This window comes from Protopterus annectens, chromosome 17.part0 (assembly GCF_019279795.1).
Source record: "Protopterus annectens isolate FY-2018-M chromosome 17.part0, PAN1.0, whole genome shotgun sequence".
NCBI lineage: Eukaryota > Metazoa > Chordata > Ceratodontiformes > Protopteridae > Protopterus > Protopterus annectens.
The window spans coordinates 130,125,372-130,145,113 of NC_056751.1; the positions used below are offsets into that span (position 1 = coordinate 130,125,372).

General features: G+C 45.4%; 1 protein-coding gene across 6 annotated transcripts in view; it reads left to right on the forward strand.

Annotated features, from left to right (window-relative positions):
• Positions 1-19,742, forward strand: part of CDC14B (cell division cycle 14B) — a 2,772,169-nt gene that overhangs the window by 337,865 nt on the left and 2,414,562 nt on the right. Inside the window, exons 1-2 of one of the 6 annotated variants that reach the window (XM_044059785.1) lie at positions 5,400-5,533; positions 5,841-5,976. The exons of 3 other annotated variants lie outside the window; for them this stretch is intronic. In XM_044059785.1, the coding sequence (XP_043915720.1) occupies positions 5,934-5,976 (43 nt within the window). In that variant the 5' untranslated portion in view covers positions 5,400-5,533; positions 5,841-5,933. Of the gene's footprint in view, positions 1-5,399; positions 5,977-19,742 lie in introns of those variants that run through there. 2 more of the 6 variants (XM_044059787.1, XM_044059786.1) reach the window with 2 other exon arrangements.

Here is a 19,742-nt window from a genome sequence, read left to right on the forward strand (position 1 = left end):
AAATGGAAGAAAAAGCCAAATCTATGCAAACTGTCAAAGCTTTTCTACAGGTTCAACCACCACGTTTTAGCAGAAATTGGCCTTCTAAAAACTGGTCCTTTCCAGCCACGGACAAGCCCCAAAGAGGTAGATACAGGCGCACAAAGGGCAGAGGGCAATCACAAGGATCATATAGAGGCAGGCAATGGCAAACTCCAGCACCAAGAGGTGGCGAAGACAGTGCACAACAATACAGGAAACAAACCCAATGACTTCCTCCTTTTCATGCCAAGCAAGCATCAGCTGGCAGCACCCTTGGGAGGAAAGCTGGCATTATTTTCAAGAAATTGGCATATTGTTACAACAGACAAATGGATCCTGGACGTTATAAACAGAGGCTACAGATTTCATTTTCACACTCTCCCAAAATTGAGAGGCATGCCAAACCTGCCACACAATCAAAGGGCGGAGGCACAACTACAAATTTCAAAGCTCATAGACATGAAAGCTATTCAAGAGATACCTACTCACAAACAAGGTCAAGGTTTTTATTCCAGGCTATTTCTGGTACCAAGGAAAGGAACCGACTGGAGACCCATTTTGGTCTTATCCATCCTAAACACATTCTTACTCGTACCACAATTCAAGATGCTCACATTACAGCAGCTTCTTCCCATGCTGGGCAAGGAGTTTTGGCTGGTAACATTGGACCTCAAGGAGGCATACCTGCATGTCCCAATCAGACAAAGCTGCAGAAGATACCTCAGATTTCTTGCAGGTTCAATCCACTATCAATTCTCTGCATTGCCCTTTGGCTTATCTACTGCGCCCAGAGTATTCACGAAATGCCTGGCATCAGTAATTGCCTACTGCAGACTTCAAGGGATACAAATTTACCCTTATTTGAACGACTGCCTGATCCAAGCAGACAGCAAGCACATACTTCTGGAACATCTGGCTTATGCAACACGGTTACTGAATTCTCTGGGATACACAATCAACAAAGAGAAATCCAGGCTAACACCATCTCAGAAAATAACTTTCCTGGGTGCACCCAGATGGCCTATGTTACGCCAGAAAAACAGGGGGAACTAACTCAGTACTTCAAAACACTAGCAAATTGAACCAGGCTTACTGCAAGGAAAATCCTGCAGGCTCTGGGCTTCATGGCATCTTGCATTCTTTTAATCCCATGTGCAAAGTTGCATATGAGGAAACTTCAGTGGTACCTAAAAAACCTATGGTCTCAGCACAGCCACAGTTTGGAAACAATAATACCAATAATTCCATGTTTGCAAAAGGAATTTCTATGGTGGGCCCAAGCATGTCAAACAAACACAGGTCTCCCATTCTGCAAGCCTCAAGCAAATCAAGTCATCACAACAGACGCCTCCGATTACGCCTGGGGGTGCACATGACAGACAGGTGCATTCAGGGCAAATGGTCCCAAAAGGAAAAGCACCTTCACATCAATCAAAAAGAAATGCTAGCGGTGATAAATGCAATTACAGCTTTCAAGGCCCTCCTGCATCCAGGACAATTATTGATGAGAACAGACAACACCACAGTAATGTGGTACATAAACAAACAAGGAGGAACACATTCATACCCCCTGTGCAGACTAGCCATGACACTTTGGAACTTGGCTCTGGAATGGCAAATCGAACTTCAAGCACAGTACTTGCCAGACTTGGAAACACGCTGGCAGACAATCTAAGCAGAAATATGACAGATCCACACAAATGGAAGTTGCATCCTCAAGTGTTTACAAAGATAATCCAAGCGTGGGGGAGGCCAGACATAGATGTCTTCGCCTCCCACAGGAATCCTCAATTGGAAAAGTTTTGTTCAAGGACCTTTCATCCAAAGGCCTGGAGAGTGGACGCCCTTCAGTTGGACAGCATGGACAGTTTACGCTTTTCCACCTCTGCCTTTTCTGCCCAAGGTGCTCTTGAAAGCAAGAGCAGACAGACCGAAGATGATACTGATTGCTCCAGACTGGCCAAGACAACACTGGTACCCACTCCTGAGGAGCCTAACACATACTCCTCCCTGGCCCCTACCTCTAATGCCTCTTCTGCTGACTCAGCACAGCTACAAAACTCTTCACAGTCAGCTGAAAACACTCAATCTCGCTGCATGGAAAATTCCTTAACACCACAACAGACCCTACTCCCCAAAGAGGTGCAGGATGTAATTTTGGAAGCCAGAAGGCCATCTACTAGAAAGGCTTACTCCGCAAAATGGAAACGGTTTTGCTCTTGGAATTAGAAAAGAGGCCAGGACCCTAGAAAACTGAATTTGTCTCAGGTATTACAGTATCTAGCTGAGCTGCTGAACAGTGGACTTTTAATTTTCCTCCATAAAAATCCATGCCTCAGCCATTTCTACAGAATTCAACACGGATCCACCCGTATTCTCTCACCCACTCTTAAGACAGTTCCTCAGAGGGGCTAAGAATATAAGACCGCCAAGGAAACAACCAGTGCCAGCCTGGGATCTTAATTACATTCTAGAAAAATTAACATTGCCTCCCTTTGAACCAGCTGCCTCAACAGATTTGCAATACTTGTCCTGGAAAACAGCTTTACTTCTGGCCATTACCTCAGCTCGTAGGGTTTCACAACTACAAGCCCTCATGGCTGTGCAGCCTTTTCTCATCTTCCATCAGGACAGGGTTTCCCTTCGAACCAACCCGTCATTTATGCCTAAAGTGGTATCCAGGGTAGCTTTAAATCAAGCCATACACTTACCTACCTTTTACCCCAATCCTCAAATCAAAGGGGAAAGGCTGCTACACTCCTTAAACATCCATAGACAGCTACGTTGTTATTTGGACAGAACAAAGCCTTTCAGGAAATCAGAACAACTTTTTGTGTCCTATGCTGTAGGAGCTCAAGGGAAGCCAGTTACCAAACAGACAATTTCAAAATGGATAGGCCACTGCATACGGTTTTGTTACTCCTATCATGGAAAATCTGTCCCTACAGGCATCAGATCCCACTCCACCAGGGCCACAGCTACCTCTACAGCCTTCCTCAGAGGAGTTCCTACCAAAGATATTTTGGAGGCAGCCACTTGGAGTTCTGTGCATACCTTCACAAAACACTACCACCTGCCTTTATATTCCAAAACTAGAGCAGGCTTTGCCACTGCTGTGTTGCAGGGCATTCTGGCTCATCCCAGTTCCACCTAGTGCCTAGCACCCTGTGCGTAGCTTTGGGACTCTACCCATCTGTGATTACTGCAGCTGTATGCACGATGAACATAGTACAGTTTTGTACCTACCATAAATGTAGATGTTCGAGTGCTAATACAGCTGCAGTACAGTTTTCCCCTCCCTTCTTCCCCTCTTGGTAAAGGCCTAGGGCCTAACCCCTCTTCATACGACCTGACTGGGTTATCCTTCTATGGTTTATTTGCTTGCAACTATTGATTTTTGATTATATTGCATTGCATGTATATAAATATAATTTATGTATTGCCTTCCTACTGGGGGCACCTGACATCTGGGGCAAGAAGGACTGAAGAAAATGGCGTCGGCTGTGTCTTGTATACCCATGCCTCATTGACGTCAGGAAAGAAAGCGACAGCAGCCGACGCCGGACCTAGACTTTGGAATTCGGCCGACCGAGGACCCGCCTGATGGCAGAAAACCCATCTGTGATTACTGCAGCTGTATTAGCACTCGAACATCTACATTTATGGTAGGTACAAAACTGTACTTTAAAGCAAATACTAAATGAACACGCACAGTAGGATGAATTCACATTTTTGCGACTGCACCATAAAGCGAACCACTAATACTCAAATAACTGTAATGTACAACAAAACATAATAGCCCAAAAGCTACAGTGTTTTTTGCAGGGGGCACAACCCCCCTCCATCTCTTATTGAGGGAAGAGTGCCGTGCCCCCTCACCCCTGCTACTTTAAATATACCAACACTTAAGACCATTTAACTGCAGGGAGGCATATTCCCAATCCTCTTGCTCTGCCTTGTCACACAACACTGTCCAGCAAAATGCATACAGTAATCCCACACAGTACCTAAACTACACCAAAACTACTAGCAAAACCTATTGCTAACATTTATTTAGTACTGCCATTTTTGTAACGAAAAAAAATGTGTATTTGTGCGTTATGTATGTGCATACATGTGTCTGTGTGTATATATGTACACACACACACACACATATATATATATATATATATATATATATATATATATATATGTAGGCATTTGTAGACACACACACACACACACACACACACACACACACACACACACACACACACACACACACACACTTTTTCTCTGTCTCACCTACCAACACACATGCCAGTTAGACTGATATATAGAGAGTATACTAGGTGAGTGTAAATTTGAACAGTGGTTCCAGCAACTGCTGGAGCTGGTGTGGAGAAAAAAACAAAATCAGGGATGTTCTGTGGAATTCTGGACAGCTTAGATGTGCGAGTGTGGTGCATGACAGGATGCTCAGTCTTGTTGCACGATCCTTGGTGAAAATGGGGGAATTGCACAAGATTACTGATGCACACCCTCACTGATGCTCACAGTCAGTATTTGGGCATATGCAGTGAGTAAAATTAGGATCCTAAAATGTACACTTCTTTTGACTTTGGATGAGTGACATGTACACACTCCCCTTCTCAGCTGTAGCTCCTGGGTGAAACAGTTGGGCAATGTAGGACGTTTGCATCCCAGGAGAATAAATGAATTGATGAGTGGAGCCTGTTGGTTACAGAGGCAAGCAGAAAAAAAGTAATGCAGAACATATATGTATATGCATATGTAATATGTGTATATACATATGCACATAGATATAATATCAAAGAAAGGCACTCAAAGAAATGTACTTGTTCAGTGCAGTAGCAATAAAGCAAGCAGGAGGTAAAGGAACCCAAAAGTGAAGCTTGCTGGGTACCTGCACAATATTTACACCGACTCCGTTTACATTCTTCTTTCTAATGTCATGACAGTGTACTATATTAGTGTTAGTAGGTACCTTCTTGTTGCTACTTACTGGAACTTTAAGTTGCCAGAATTAAGCGGTGTGTTGAGTAGAAATCTGAAGGTGGAGATAGTTGCTGTAAATTTTGGTGCGCATTCAGCTGTCAAAGTTTCAGTTGGTATTTGGAGTTAGAAATTATGTTGCTTTAATGTCTTTTATTGAATATTTGAACAAAGGCGTGATGTAAAATAGTATTAAAAGGTTTGTTGTAGAATGGGCGGTAATTTCAGTTTTCTTATTCGTAGGAATCTATTGGTTCAGAATCGCATTTCACGTAGCAACTATTTAGGCAACACTCCAATGAGATTGTTTACAAATGGAGCTTCGAAACTTTCATGTGACGTATGTACTGGGGTTTATACTAGCCAGTGGCAGGGTTGAAGTAGCACATAGTCGTTTTTATTGGTCTGTACGTGAATGTTTGTATATGCAGGGAGTGAAGCGGATAGTCAGAAGGCGTTGTTATTGCAAAAACAGCACTTTCACGGAGTTTTGTAATTTTGCCGTGATATTTACATGGTAACGTGACCTTTGGATTGAATTCTAAAAAATTCCATTGTTTTTGAAATGACAAATTAACGCGTTATGTGTGCAGTTAATGGGATGGTATAGCTTGCATAGATTTTTGGCTGACTTATCCTGTTACTGGAACTAGAAGGACTCATTTGAAGCTTAAGTTTTAAACAAGCGCTCTCAGCTGTGAGGTGCTTCTTCGTTAAATTGGCCAATAATTTGTGCATTGATTATATTTTATACCTGTACTACCTATATTAAAGGAATTTTTCGCTGTTAAGTTTTCTTTTTTTTTTGTCCGGGATGAATATAGTTTTCAAGCTGGTTCCGCATAGCTTAACAAAATCGTGTATTGGTCCCATTGAACTCAGTCAATTAAGGAAATAATAAGGAGTTCAGAAGAAGAATGGCAGAAGTTGGAGTTACAGGCGCCGTTGAGATAGTGCCAGGTGGGTCATCATGGACTGACGTGTTTATAATTTTCATGTTTAACGTTTAAAGTAGTTTTTGTAAAGGAAATTTCTTTATATTGTTTTGCACATAGTATAAAATTGATGTAGGAAATAGAGTAATACATATTGTACTAAGAAGATATTGCTTGTAGGTAGTATTTTTTTTGTCCCTGTCTGTAGGGATGGGTGTCATTGCCGACTTCCTTGCAGTTAAGTTGTAGCTTGTTTGTGTTAGAGAGATTAATGTAGTTTGAATGTGCAGTACAAATTCTAATTCTTATTAACTCTACACTAGTGTTGTATGAATGAGTATTTTGTTACTGCTTTACTTTTTACATATTTTGAAGGGTGTTTGTGTGACCTGGTCACGGACGGGACATAAAATTTGCTTTTGTATTTGTCCTTGGTTGACGATAATTTTTTTCTTTCTTGGCAGACAAGTTGCAGGTGGCAGCTAGCAAAACACACAGGCGCACACTGCACTGTAATTTTACTCTTGAATCACAGGTTAAGAAGTACCTAACTTTCTCACTCAAAGCTTAATTTTTTTATGTTAGTGTCCATCATTTGATGTTTCATACTGCAATCTTAAATGTTCTTACGGTTCTCTTTTAAACAGTCCTACCTTTCAGTAGCAGACGGTTAAGGTCCCCTCTTTTTTATAATTTAATGGTGCCTAATGTATTTATTGTTATTTGTTTACATTTTGTTGATAGGCAGTTCCTAAAGGGGAAAACCCTATTTTCAGAGGAGACTCGGAAAAGCAAATAAAAAAAATATATATATTTATCTAGTCCATGTGGGAGTTAATCGGAGATGTACTTCTATGGACTATATGGATAGAGACATTATTCATCTGTCTGAATGTGTGTCGCAGGTATGTGTCTTGCATTGAGCAGCATTCTACCTTCACCAAGGATGATGCCACAATGTGAACAAAAGATGATTTACTTCAGTAATTGGTTTAGTTTCTGGTGTCTTTCCAGGAGATCCAGTATTCGTCAGCATGGGAGGACATGGTTAACCGATCATAGGCTGGTACTAGGCTATCTGCCCTAGGGCCTATACAAGCCTAGCCATAACAATTCCCTGGCTATTTCTTCCCACAATATTTACTTCCCTGGACCCCTGTCTAGCAGGGCAACTGACGTGATCCCCGGGGTGAATTTCTCATCTCCCATCCAGTCATCAAGGTTCCTTTTGAAGAGGGCCAAAGAGGCACTCTGCTTGACATGTATGGGGGGGTCTATTGAGTCTCTGGGTCAGGAACCTATCCCTCCAGCATGTTTTGTTCATTGTGATGACAAGGTTTAGATCCCAGGAGCGTGCTTCTCTGAGGGACTGGGATTTCTTTAAGTGTAGCACGTCCAACAGCTCTGGATTTGACATGGCCTTGTATGTTAAGCAGAGATCGCCTCCGAGTAGACAGTATGCAACAGAGTATAGGTGGATTTTTTTGACTGTCAGCATAGGGCATCTGCTTTAGGCCTGTGATTCTTTTAGTGAGGTATTTCTGGGCCTTTCCAGTTGTTGTCTTGAGAGGTACATACCAAATTTGGCATTGTATTCTATAATGGGTCTAATGAGGGATGAGTACAGTGGGACAATGACCTCCCATTTTTTCTGGATGAAAAGCCCTTGGTGATTAGGTGTGCCACATAGAAGGATTTCCTGACTGTTGTGGCAATGTGGTTATCGAAGATGAGACCACTGTCTACCTGTGTTCCTAAGTCTCTTATCACACTTTCGGTGTTTAGTGTACTGCCACGTATGTGGTAATTCACGGGTACATGTTTTTTCCCAAAGGTGATAACTATACATTTCTTGACATTGAGCTTGAGCCCATGGCTTTGGCACCAATCATCTGTTTCTCTAATGCCGTTTTGTAAAATATCCACATCATTTGGGAATTCATTAATGGCTCCCAGTTTGCAGTCATCTGCAACCTTTGTTAGCCAGAATCTCTTAGTGGCCTGTACTTCAGACAAGTAGATGCCAAACAAGAGTGGTCCCAGGACTGAACCCTGAGGTACTCCACTTTTCTGGAGCTGGATTTGGGATCGGCTACTTTTACATTCTGGGTTCTGTCAGTAAGCCAGTTTGCAACCCATCAAGAGATGTAGGGATTAATGCCCAACTTAGTAAGTTTATCTATGATTTCAGAGTGGGGGGGATGGTGTCGACGGCCTTGGCAAGGTCCAGATAGGCTGTGTGGACCACCTTACCCTTGTTCACGGTTCTGGAGACTGATTCGAAGAAGTCAGTCAGGTTCAGAAGACAAGATTGGCCCTTCACAAACCCAAACTGCGTGGGGTCCAGTGTTTGAAGGTTGCCAGTGTCTTTGTTTATAAGTTTCATGGTAATACGTTCCATGGCCTTGCAGATCAGGCTCGTCAGACTGATGGGGCGGTAGTTCCCGGGATCCAAGGTGGGTCCCCCCTTTTGGAGTGGGATAACTGTAGCTGTGGGCCACTCAGTGGGCACGAAGCCTGTGGTGAGGCTATGATTAGCATGACACTTGGGTGAGGTGCCTGTTCATTTTGTAGTTCATGTAGTACACAGCCTGGGATGTCATCTGGTCCCATGGATGCTGTATTCTTAGCTTTGGAGAGTGTTTTTTTTCCCCCCTGTGTGGCCCTTATTACCGAAATTTGGCAATCTTTCGGTATTGAGATCGGGCCCTTTAGGGGGTGAAGTTTGCACTGAAATCGATCTGCCAGGATATTGGCATTATCCTTGGGATCATATTTAATGCCATTCTGTTGTAGCTCTGAGCAGATCTGAGCATTGCCATTTAGTTTCTCGACATAGCTATAGAATGCCTTGTGGTTGTCTTTGGAATCTTTGGCAATTTTATTTTCATAGCTTGCTTTGGAGGATTTTGAGGGATCTTGGCTTCTTACTGAGACTGTTTTTTTGCATCCTGGGATTTTCCTCTTTTCTGCAATAGTTTCTTCCTTTTGTTGTAAAGTTTGTTTATGGCAAGGGACCACCAGATTGGTTTCCTTTTTTTGGATGAGAGCGTCCAGTTATTTTCTGTCTGGCTTATCCATGCTGTGATCTGCTTGCTTGTTTTGAGCTGTGCCCTGTCTCTCAAGCAGTTGATCACTTGAGTAATAGAAATATTTTTGTTTGAGCATGTCTGTTCAAGTTTAATACACTGTTTACAGGTGAAAATTAAACTGTTGGTAGCAGTCTGGACTGTGACATCTCACTGATGCAAGCGTTAGATATCCAGGAGTTGAGCTAAGGAGGTGCTGTAGAGTTGTCATTTTCTGGCATTAAAATAGTCTGTTCCAGGATGTTGGTGCATGGATCTAGCAACCCCACTTTCATTTTTTTTAGATTCACTTGGATTGGAATATATGTCCAGCCGTCACAATTTTTTGCAGGTAGACCTGACTCTGTTCTCTGCTCTGTATTTGTAGTAACTGCACTGTATATTAAAAGTACTTTCCAAAGCAGAGTAGTCCTTGTCAGCTGGCTGAGTAGCTTTAAAGGCTGTTGCCACATAACCATATCTTGTTATAGACCGTCTTCATGATCCTTACTTTGTTGTTGTCTTGCCCACCCCCAAAAATCTGTGTGTTCTCTTCCTTGCTGAGTGATACCTTAATTTAAAAAAGAAATGTATAAGGTATTGAAATAGAAGTACATCATTAGCTAGTACAGTTGGAGTTGTGATTTATTTAATGCAATTACTATAAATGTATCATTTGTATATTGCTAGTACAATTAGCAAGAAAGAGTTGTGATGTATGCAGTGCAGCTACTATAAACATGTAATTTGTAGCATATTGCTTTTGAATGTTTTCTTTTTGTATTAATTTAAATGGATTTTTTGGGGGGTTTGTGTTGCTGTAACTATTTCACGTATAGTGTACACTTCATTTGCTGCTTTGTTGAACACAGATTATTGTTTAGTGGTGGTTTGTATTTTGAGCCTTCTAAGAAAATAGGTTTTGTCCATTTGAGGTTTGCCAGTCTGATGGAAGTAAAAAAAAAAAAAAAAAAAAAAATTATGAAGTTGAGCAGTGATGCATATTATCTGAAACCAGTATTAGATCTTTTTAGGCATATGCTTTTATGTTATGTTGTGCTAGCTCTGTAAGTATTAATGTTATGAAAAGCAAATAAACAAACATAAAGCATTGAAATTAGGTCCTTGAGCTGTTCAAGCATTAAAGTCACTGGTAAGGGATCTGTTTATAGAGATGGCATGTGCATCATCTTGATTTTGATGTGTCATGCATGTAGTCTTGGCCACTTTCTATTGTTGGGTGAATTGTTAGTGGTGTATGTCATTGCTTGTTTTAGTTTTATTGTAATTGTGTTGAGCCATGGGCCACTTCCACAATAAGAAAGAAGCTCTCCTGCTGCATAGTTATTCATTTAATGTAGCAGAATGTAGCAGAATTTGTACTAGTTACAAGCAGTGCAGGCATTACTTGTGTTGTACAGCAGTAGTTTTTTGCCTTGTTGGTACTTGTTTGTTTATAGTGGGAAGAATAGAGGATCCAGCACAAAGAAGTGCCGTGTTCCTTTCACCTTGCTTGCATGTGTTATAACAGTGTCCTAATTGGTAATTTGCTTTCTTTAAGAAGCTTTAGAACTAGGTGAGGTTGGTGTCTGTGATGCCATTCCATCTCTCTGGTGTCAGATTTATCATATTTTTATTTACTTTATTGCAGAGCGTCTTATGAGCCTTAGTATTGTATGCCTTTGGAAAGTGTCGATAGAGTGCAGCATTATTATGGCATGTTTTGTTTTCAAAGTTCCTGACGTAATGCATTTATGTTATGGCTAGGCCTGAAGCCACATTATGCAGCAGTAAAGATGACATTGCAGAGAGTTTCACTGTCCCTTTAAGCAGAAAACTATTTTTTTTGTCATAAAATGCGCTTTTTTACTGCAGACCAGAACAAAAATAGCAAATGATATAATAAAGTTCATTTACTTTCAGTTCTCCTTGGTAGCCAGTCCGAAAGAAATGCTTTTATCCATTCTAATAGAAAGGGTCCAGACCAACACTGGTGGTTATATTAATATGTAGACTACAATACATTTTTAAGTATTGCATAAAATACAATAAAAAATTCTTATTCGGGGGGGGGGGTGGTAACGTAATGACTTGCCCATTTTCTATCTTCTGTATGTCTTACTAATTGTGTATTATGATGACCTGTTTCATTTGACCCTCTATTAAGTAAAGTAAAAAAAAGTCCATGTACTACTTTTAGTTCCTGTTGGTAGTTAATGCTAGTCTAACCTGCACTGTACCAATTGTATACCTGTGACTCAACTTTGTTTATCCTTCTTTTTCGTCTAATTTTCTGTCTACAGTTTCCATCTCTGACCCTCATCCCAACCTGGAAGATAATTTCCTTCCATCATCTTGCTGTGTTCTTGTGGGGGGGATCCAGTCACTCTTTTGTCTATTAGTTTAGTTTTGCTTTAAAACAGGCAGGTAATGTATGGGTTTAACCCAGCCACTGGGGGATGCACTAGCCAGTGTATTTTTTCTGCTGGTCTCCAGCCTAGATAAATCAGGAGGGTTGCATCAGGAAGGGCATCTATTAATTTACATTTGTTGACTGGGAGAGTCCGACTGGACACAGGTCCATTTTCAGCGGAGGCCTGGGGAGAAAAGCTCCACTATATGCGGACAATACCAGTTTCCATACCGGATTGGTTGAGGCCCGGGTTAACAACTGCATCAAGTACTGTTAGCCAACAGGGTGCTAGTGGAAACTGGGCTACTGTTGGTCGAAGGAGAAGAAGAGGGGGAAGGCATGTAAGGCCAGGTATATTGGAAGCGGGTTGAAATTGTTCTACTATACTGTGGATGGGAAGAGAAATTGGTAGGGGCTACCTGAAGGAACAGTATGTCAGGAGTATTTTGAAGGTGAAGACTTTGTCAGGTTGGTGAATATGAAGTTGGAAATTGATGGTGTGATGATGAAGGTTAGTGCATATGCTGCGCAAGTTGGGTGTGCGATGGATAAGAGAGAGAAATTTTGGAGCAAGTTGGATGAAGTGGTGGAGTGTGTACCCAAGGGTAAGAGAGTGGTGATTGGAGTGGATTTCATTGGGCATGTTGGTGAAGGGAGCAGAGGGGTTGTGGAGGTGATGGGTAGATATGGTGTTAAGAAGAGGAATGTAGAAGGTCAGATGGCAGTAGATTTTGCAAAAAGATGGACATAGCTGTGGTGAATACATATTTTAAGAAGAGGGAGGAGCATGGGGTGACGTACAAGAGTGGAGGAAGCTGCATACAGGTGGATTAAATCCTATGCAGGAGGGCCAGTCTGAAGGAGATTGGTGACTGCAAATTGGTGACACGGGAAACCGTAGTTAGCCAGCATAGGATGGTGGTCCGTAGGATGACATACCTGTGGATACATGGAGGTGTTCAGGAGAGATGGCAGTGGAATTTTTAACTAGATTGTTTAATGAAATCTTGGAAAGTGAGAGGATGCCTGAGAAGAAGTGTATTGGTATCGATTTTTAAGAATGAGTGATGTGCAGCGCTATAATAACTACAGAAGGATAAAACTGATCAGCCACAGCATGAAGGTATGGGGAAAAAGTAGTGGAAGCTAGGTTAAGAAGGGAGGTATATTAGACATGGATATAGTAGAATCAGAACTATTTGCCTTAGTTTTCTGTGTAACTTTTGTATATTTTGATCTGAAGTAGTTAGTTCATTTGCTCTGCAACCTGTGGGTATCTGATCCGATCTCGGATCCGAGCCGGCAGCTTTCCAAGCTACAAGATCCAAGCTCCTAGCTCCTCCCCCTACCCATAATCCCCTGCTATGTCCTACATTACCTCAGATCGTTTTTTGCCGCGGCTGAAGCAGCTACTTTTGAAGAGCTCCTTGGCTTTTGGTGAGATTGAACCTTTTTCTTGTAAAAAAAAAAAAAAAAAATCTTTTCTTGTGTGAGTGTTTAGTTTTCCTGGGTTAGTTAGCTAAAGTGTAGTTAGTTAGAAAGAGGAAACAAAGGTACCTAACTAGTTTGTTTCTGTTAGTTCCCGCCTTTCACCCTCCCCCCTCTTAGTGTTTGGGTGTGTTTTTTGGTGTGAGTGGTGTTATGGCTGAAGGGCCTAAGGCGGTGTTCTCAAAGTGTACTGAGTGTGGCCATAAGCTTTCGCCGGCAGATGGCCACACTCAGTGCATTTTATGCTTGGGGGCGGCCCATTTGTCATCGGCCTGCACAATATGTGCGGCCTTCAATCCCCGAGCTATTAGGGACAGGAAGAACAAGCTGATCCTGGCGGGCTTGTTACCTCAGGAATCAGCTGCTTCTTCTTCCCCCTCTCGGGCACAGGCGGTCTCCACAGCCCTCGTGCCTTCTGGGCCCCCGACTCAACCTGGGACTCAACCTCCCTCTTTGGGTTTGAGTTCGGGGGATTCGGGTACCACCACTACGGTGGAGAAAAGACACAAATACAAGGGACATAAGTCCCACAAAAGGTGGGCTGAGACTCAACCCTCAGCCCCGCCGTCTAAGCTGACTAGGTCTCCCTCTAGGGGCTACGGATCCTCCCCCTCTCGGCTCCGTTCACCCCATTTTTCTCCGGAGCTGGAGGAGGAGGATCGGTCTCCCTCGAGGTCGTCGAGGCGACCCTCCCGGCCTGCCTCGACTTCAAGATCAACAAGAAGCCTCACTGAAGCAGATATGGATCGGATGATGGGCAGATTCATCCAGACCCAAATGCAGATGGGGTGCTCTTGCCTCCCCCCCTCTGGGGGGGAGTGCGACCCCCATATTTGCTCCGATTACTCCTTCTCCAACCCGTTTTCAGGTCTCGGAGTTATCGGATCCGGGCCCTTTTGGAACCGGGGATTCGTCGGCGCCGATAGCTCCGGTCACTTCGCCGACTGTGCCTTCGGGTCTGTCGGATCTGAGCTCTCTGGGCCGAGGGCTGAGCATCGGATCCGGGGGAGCTGGTGTGTCTTCGGCTCCGTTGGGTTCGGAGCACACCTCTCTCTCTCTGCTCCGGCTGCATCGGCTCCGACCCCGATCCCTACCTCGGAGCCGAGGAGATTGCTCTCGGAGCCTGGCGAGAGTAGCTCTCCTTCGGCTTTTGAGGTTGTGGAGAGGGTACTGTCGAGGACCTCCAGGTACCCGGTCCGGGCGTCGGATCCTCCTGTACCCCCGCTGCATGTGGGTCTATCCTCCATCATCTGACCATCGGGACAGCCTGCTCAAGCCCTCCAGTTGGTTCCCTTAGAGGAACAGGACCCCATTGACTAGCCCTCTTCGGACAGTCCCACCAAGGAGGTCCCTCGAAAACGTCGGTGCAAGAGGAGGCACCTGGACTCCCCCGAGTCCGTCACCACCGACACGGACTTAGATGAACGGGAAGGTTCCCCAAGGTCACCCCCCCAAGGATGTCTCCTTCGGAGACATCATGGAAATGTTGCGTATTAGAGGGGGGGGGGTCTGCCCAAAAACCTTCCGCAGATGAATCCATGTTCCTGGATGCGTTTGAGGCAGGCCTTTCTACCTCCTGGGTGTCCCCCTCAGCTGACCCCCTGGTAGACCTCATTACTACCAGGGCATGGAAGGAGCCCGACACCGTGGAGCCTATCCCGAAGCGACCTGACAAGATCCTTAGCCCCCCCAGTGGATAGATCGTCTTGGACCAAGGGAACCCCAATGGATGCCACACTGGTGGCGGCTGCCACCAAGAGAGAACTCGCACAGGAGAGTTCTTCGGTTCACCCGCCAGATAAGGAATCTCGAGCACTGGACCGCATTGGGAAGCGGAAGTTTAGTTCAGCGAACTTTTCTGTAAGCGCGCTTAACTACATGGCACATACCATTAGGCTGCAACGAGACTTAATTAAAGAATATGCTGCCGGAGTCCATGTCGGTTGAGGACAAAAATGTTTTCTCGACTTGTATGGCCACTCTAAAATCCAGCTCTAACACATCCATGCGTCTACTCTCCCATGCCACAGAGGGAGCCGCTAGGGCCAGCGGAGCCGGGGTCGTCTTGCGACGTCACTCCTGGCTCCGTCTTTACGACTTCACTGATCCCTTCAAGGCGTCCTTCGCGAATGCACCCTTTGACGGAGCTTCGCTCTTCGGCAAGACAGTTCGCGAGACGCTGGTCCAAAGCAAGAAGGATGGGAAGACGCTGTCTGCCATCGGGGTCCGCTTCTCTAATCCCCAACTATCCTTTTCTAGGAATCAGAGGGGACAAAAGAAGCTGTGGTTCCGTAAGCCCCAGCAATCCCATCTGGCTTCGGACCCCTCGTCCTCTAGAGGCAGAGGAGGACAAGGAGGATGCCGGCCCAGAGGCAGAGGGGGACCGCGTAACTTCAGGTCCAGGGAACCCTTCCCGGATAGACCCGCGCAGCAGCCCTGAGGGCTTACCCGGCTGTCCCTCTCTGGAGGCAGTCGGGGGGGGCGGTTGTCGGAACACCTGTCAAACTGGGAGTCCATTACGACAGATCGATGGGTGCTCCGCATCATATTCAGAGGTTATACTATCCCCTTCATAAACCACCCTCCCTCGACCAGACACCTCCCCGATGTTCCACACGATCGAAGGGAGGCAGCAGCTTCAGAAATCTTGAAGTTGCTAGGAAAAAGAGCCATCCAGCCCGTCCCCCCAGACCAGTCCGGATCGGGTTTTTACTCCAGGTTCTTTTTAGTGCCAAAAAAGACAGGGGACCTCAGACCCATTCTAGACCTCTCCGCTTTGAACCTGTTCATTCCCAAAGAAAAGTTCCGGATGGTCACCCTCCAATCTATTCTCCCCCTTCTGCGACAGAATGACTGGATGTGCTCGATATCCCTCAGGGATGCGTACTACCACATCTTGATGGACAGACGATCCAGAAGGTTTCTCCGCTTCATTACCAGTTCAGGGTTCTCCCGTTCGGCCTCACCTCAGCCCCCAGGGTGTTCACCAAGGTCATGGCAGTGGTTGCAGCCCACCTGAGACTTCAGGGCATTCAGGTCTTCCCGTACCTAGACGACTGGCTCCTTACCGCCACCAACAGGCATCAGCTCTGCCTGGCAAGAGATTATGCTCTGACCCTTGCCCAGAGCTTAGGCATCTCTGTAAACCTCCAAAAATCCTCTCTTTGCCCCGTACAGGTTCTGGAGTTCATAGGGGCAAAGTTAGATACCCACATTTCTCGAGCAATGCTAACTGCGGACAGGATAAACAGCTTGTCGTGTCAGGTGCTAATTCTTCTTCAAAGCCCAGCCCCGAAGGCGGAATTAGTTCTGAAGGCACTAGGATCTATGGCAGCAGCGATCAGTCTCGCCTTTCACGCGCGTCTGCGAATGAGGATTCTGCAGTGGACCCTTCAAGTTCAATGGTCCCTGCTACTCCATCCGTTGAATACTTCGATTCCCGTAAGCAGAGTTTGCAGGCACTCCCTTCTTTGGTGGCTCCATGCCCCAGAGCTGAAGGAAGGGAGGCCTTTTGTTGTCCCCCCCCCCCCAAGACATGCTGACCACAGACGCTTCTCGCCTCGGGTGGGGGGGGGCATTGTTCTGGCAGAACCGTCCAAGGCACGTGGACTCCCCTGGAGACCGCTTTGCATATCAATGTCCTAGAGATGAGGGGCGGTGCTTCTAGCGTTGCAAGCTCTCCACAACCTTCTACCTCTGGGGACTATTGCAATCCAGACAGACAACATGTCAGTGGTCTGGTACATAAAAAAGCAAGGAGGAACCAGGTCCTACCCACTTTGCCGGGAGGCTATGAGAGTGTGGGAATGGGCGATATCCACCAACCGCTTTCTGGTAGCAACACACATTCCGGGTCGGTCCAACATTTTGGCGGACAAACTGAGCAGAGTGATTCTCACTCCGTACGAGTGGTCTCTCAATCCATCAGTTGCGAAGCAGATCTTCCGTAAATGGGGTTGGCCTTGCTGCGATCTTTTTGCTTCTCCCTTAAACACAAAATGCAGCGAGTACTTCGCAATACTTGCCCCGAAGGGGAGAATCCCAGAGATGCTCTAGTCCATGCTTGGCCATCCGTTCTACTGTATGCCTATCCACCCCTTCCGCTCATGACCAAGTTCTTACAGAAAGCCCGTCGGTTGGGGAGCAGAGTTATCCTCATAGCCCCATTCTGGCCTCGCCAGATCTGGTTCCCGTACCTGCGGTCTCGCAGTGCATCTCCGCCATGGATACTGGATCCCATTCCAGACCTGATTTCACATCCGGCGGGATTACAAACCCCGAACCTGGTGAACCTCAAGCTTGCGGCTTGGTTGCTCCAGTTCCACTTGAGGGCTAGGACTCCCGGTATCTCATCTCCTGTTAAGGCCATTCTAGTCGCAGTACATAAGCAGACTACTAGGAAGATTTACTACAGGAAATGGAAACGCTTCTCTGTCTGGGCCAAAGATAGAGGCCTGGATCCATTTACAGTTCCTATTCCTACTATTCTAGACTTCCTGTCTCTGATATTCAGACAAGGAGCAAGTGCCTCAACAGTTAAGGTGCAATTGGCAGCCATCTCCCATTTCCATGTGGGAGACGGACTAGGATCTTTGGCTTCTACAAAATTATGTAAAACCTTCTTACGGGGCGTTTTCCTCTTGAAGCCTCCGGTGAAAGTGGTGGTGCCTCCATGGGATTTGGCCTTAGTCTTACAAGCCTTGACAGGCCTACCCTTTGAACCTGCAGCTTAGGTTCCATTAAAGTTCTTGTCCTGGAAAACAGCCTTTTTGGTTGCCATTACTTCAGCCAAAAGGGTATCAGAACTTCAAGCCTTATGTATGAAGCATCCTTATCTCATTTTTCATAAGGATAGAGTGTTCCTCAGGACTAATCCGTCGTTCTTACCTAAGGTGGCTTTGGAGTCCAAAATCAATCAATAAACTTACCCGTGTTCTTCCCAAACTTTCAGAATAAAGGAGAATACACATTACATAAATTGGATGTGCACAGACAACTGCGTTTCTACCTGCACAGGACTAAGGATTTTCGCAAATCGGACCAGTTATTCGTGTCTTTTGCTAAATCAGCCATGGGTAAGGCCATTTCCAAAGTGACTGTTGCAAATTGGATTTGTCAATGCATAGTCCACGGGTACTTATCTGCAGGCAAATCGGTTCCTACGGTAATTCGCGCTCACTCTACGAGGGCTGTGGTCATCTCTGCAGCCTTCTGGTCTGGGATCCCCTTAGATGACATATGCTCTGCAGCTACCTGGTCCTCTTCACATACGTTTATTTCTCATTATAAGTTGGATATGGTATCGAGAGGTAGGGCTTCCTTTGGCTCTGCGGTGCTTCGGAATATCCTTCCATAGGCCGCCCAGGGTTTCTCCCTAGGTAGCTGGGGAATCTGTCCCACAGGTTGCAGAGCAAATGAAGTAACTACTTCAGATAAAGAAGTTTTGTACTCACCATAACATTCCATCTGAGTAGGTACTTCATTTGTCTGCAACTGACCCCCCCCCCCCGCCATCCCCCAAACCTTTCGGGATTCCTGATCACCATAGAGATCTTGTTCTTCCTTAGGGCAGTTTATCTGGTGTTGCTTCCTCTATTGAAGGTAGGAGTTATGTAAGAGGCAAAAAATTCGATCTGAGGTAATGTAGCACATAGGGGATTATGGGTAGGGGGAGGAGCTAGGAGCTCGGATCTTGTAGCTTGGAAAGCTGCCGGCTCGGATCCGAGATCGGATCCGATACCCACAGGTTGCAGACAAATGAAGTACCTACTCAGATGGAACGTAATGGTGAGTACATAACTTCTTTTTCATGATGTCTAATAAAAAGGCATCTGGGTTTAAGTATTGTACTTCATGTAAGGGTAAACTGCCTAACAGTGATTCCCATGATTACTGTTTGTTTGGGGTGCCCAAATCTTTCGGTGCAACCCCCTTGTGTGGTTTGTCAAAGTTTTAGCCAGCGCATCTTGAACGAGCGCAAAAACAAGCGGATTCTGAAGGGCCTCCTTAAGTTGCCCTTTTCAGACGCCCTTTTTGCGACGGAGGTCTCATCCCTTCCAACCAAGGATGAGAATAGGTCCTACTCAGTTCCCTCTTTATCGGGTGACCAGGGTAAACCTGTAAAGCCTAAGGTACCTAAATTATCTACGAAGCATAATTACACCTTATCGGCATGACCTCTTCTTCTCCGACTACAACTGTTATATATCAGCGCCAGCTTCGGCTCCGTTAGCGTCTCCGGCACTGACTACTGACTTTCCAAAAAATTACTACCGCTTCGGCATAGTGCACGCTTTTGATGCCTATCTCTGCGATTGCACTTGCTACTGAGCCTTCAATGTCGGCTGTGAGTGCCCCTTCTGCACAGAGTCCTTTCAAGGTCCTGATAATGACATTTTTGACGCCACATCTTCCTGTCTCCAAACTTGAGACATCGATGCCATTAGATTCCACACCACGGACCCGATGCTCTCTAACAGATCCATTTCTAGGGCAAGTATACAATCAGTTCCTAGAACAACCCGACTCCCTGTCTGGAGTATCCACTAGATCCACCAAGAGCCTTTCTGTGCTTGACGTGGTGCGTCTTGTGGACCAGCTGTTGACAGCCAGGGGGGATACTCACTCCTCCTAGAACCCATCCATCTGCAGGACTTCGGTTGGCTTCTCCACGGACTCAATCCTACTCTCCTCCTTTGACCATTCTGGTTCCAAAGTCTTCAACTCCGATGTCCTTTTCAGAACCCCCTGTCTTGGCGCCTGTAGTGGACCTCACTGGGGCTCCAGGACTGTTCCTTTGACCTTCAGTCCCCACTGAACTGG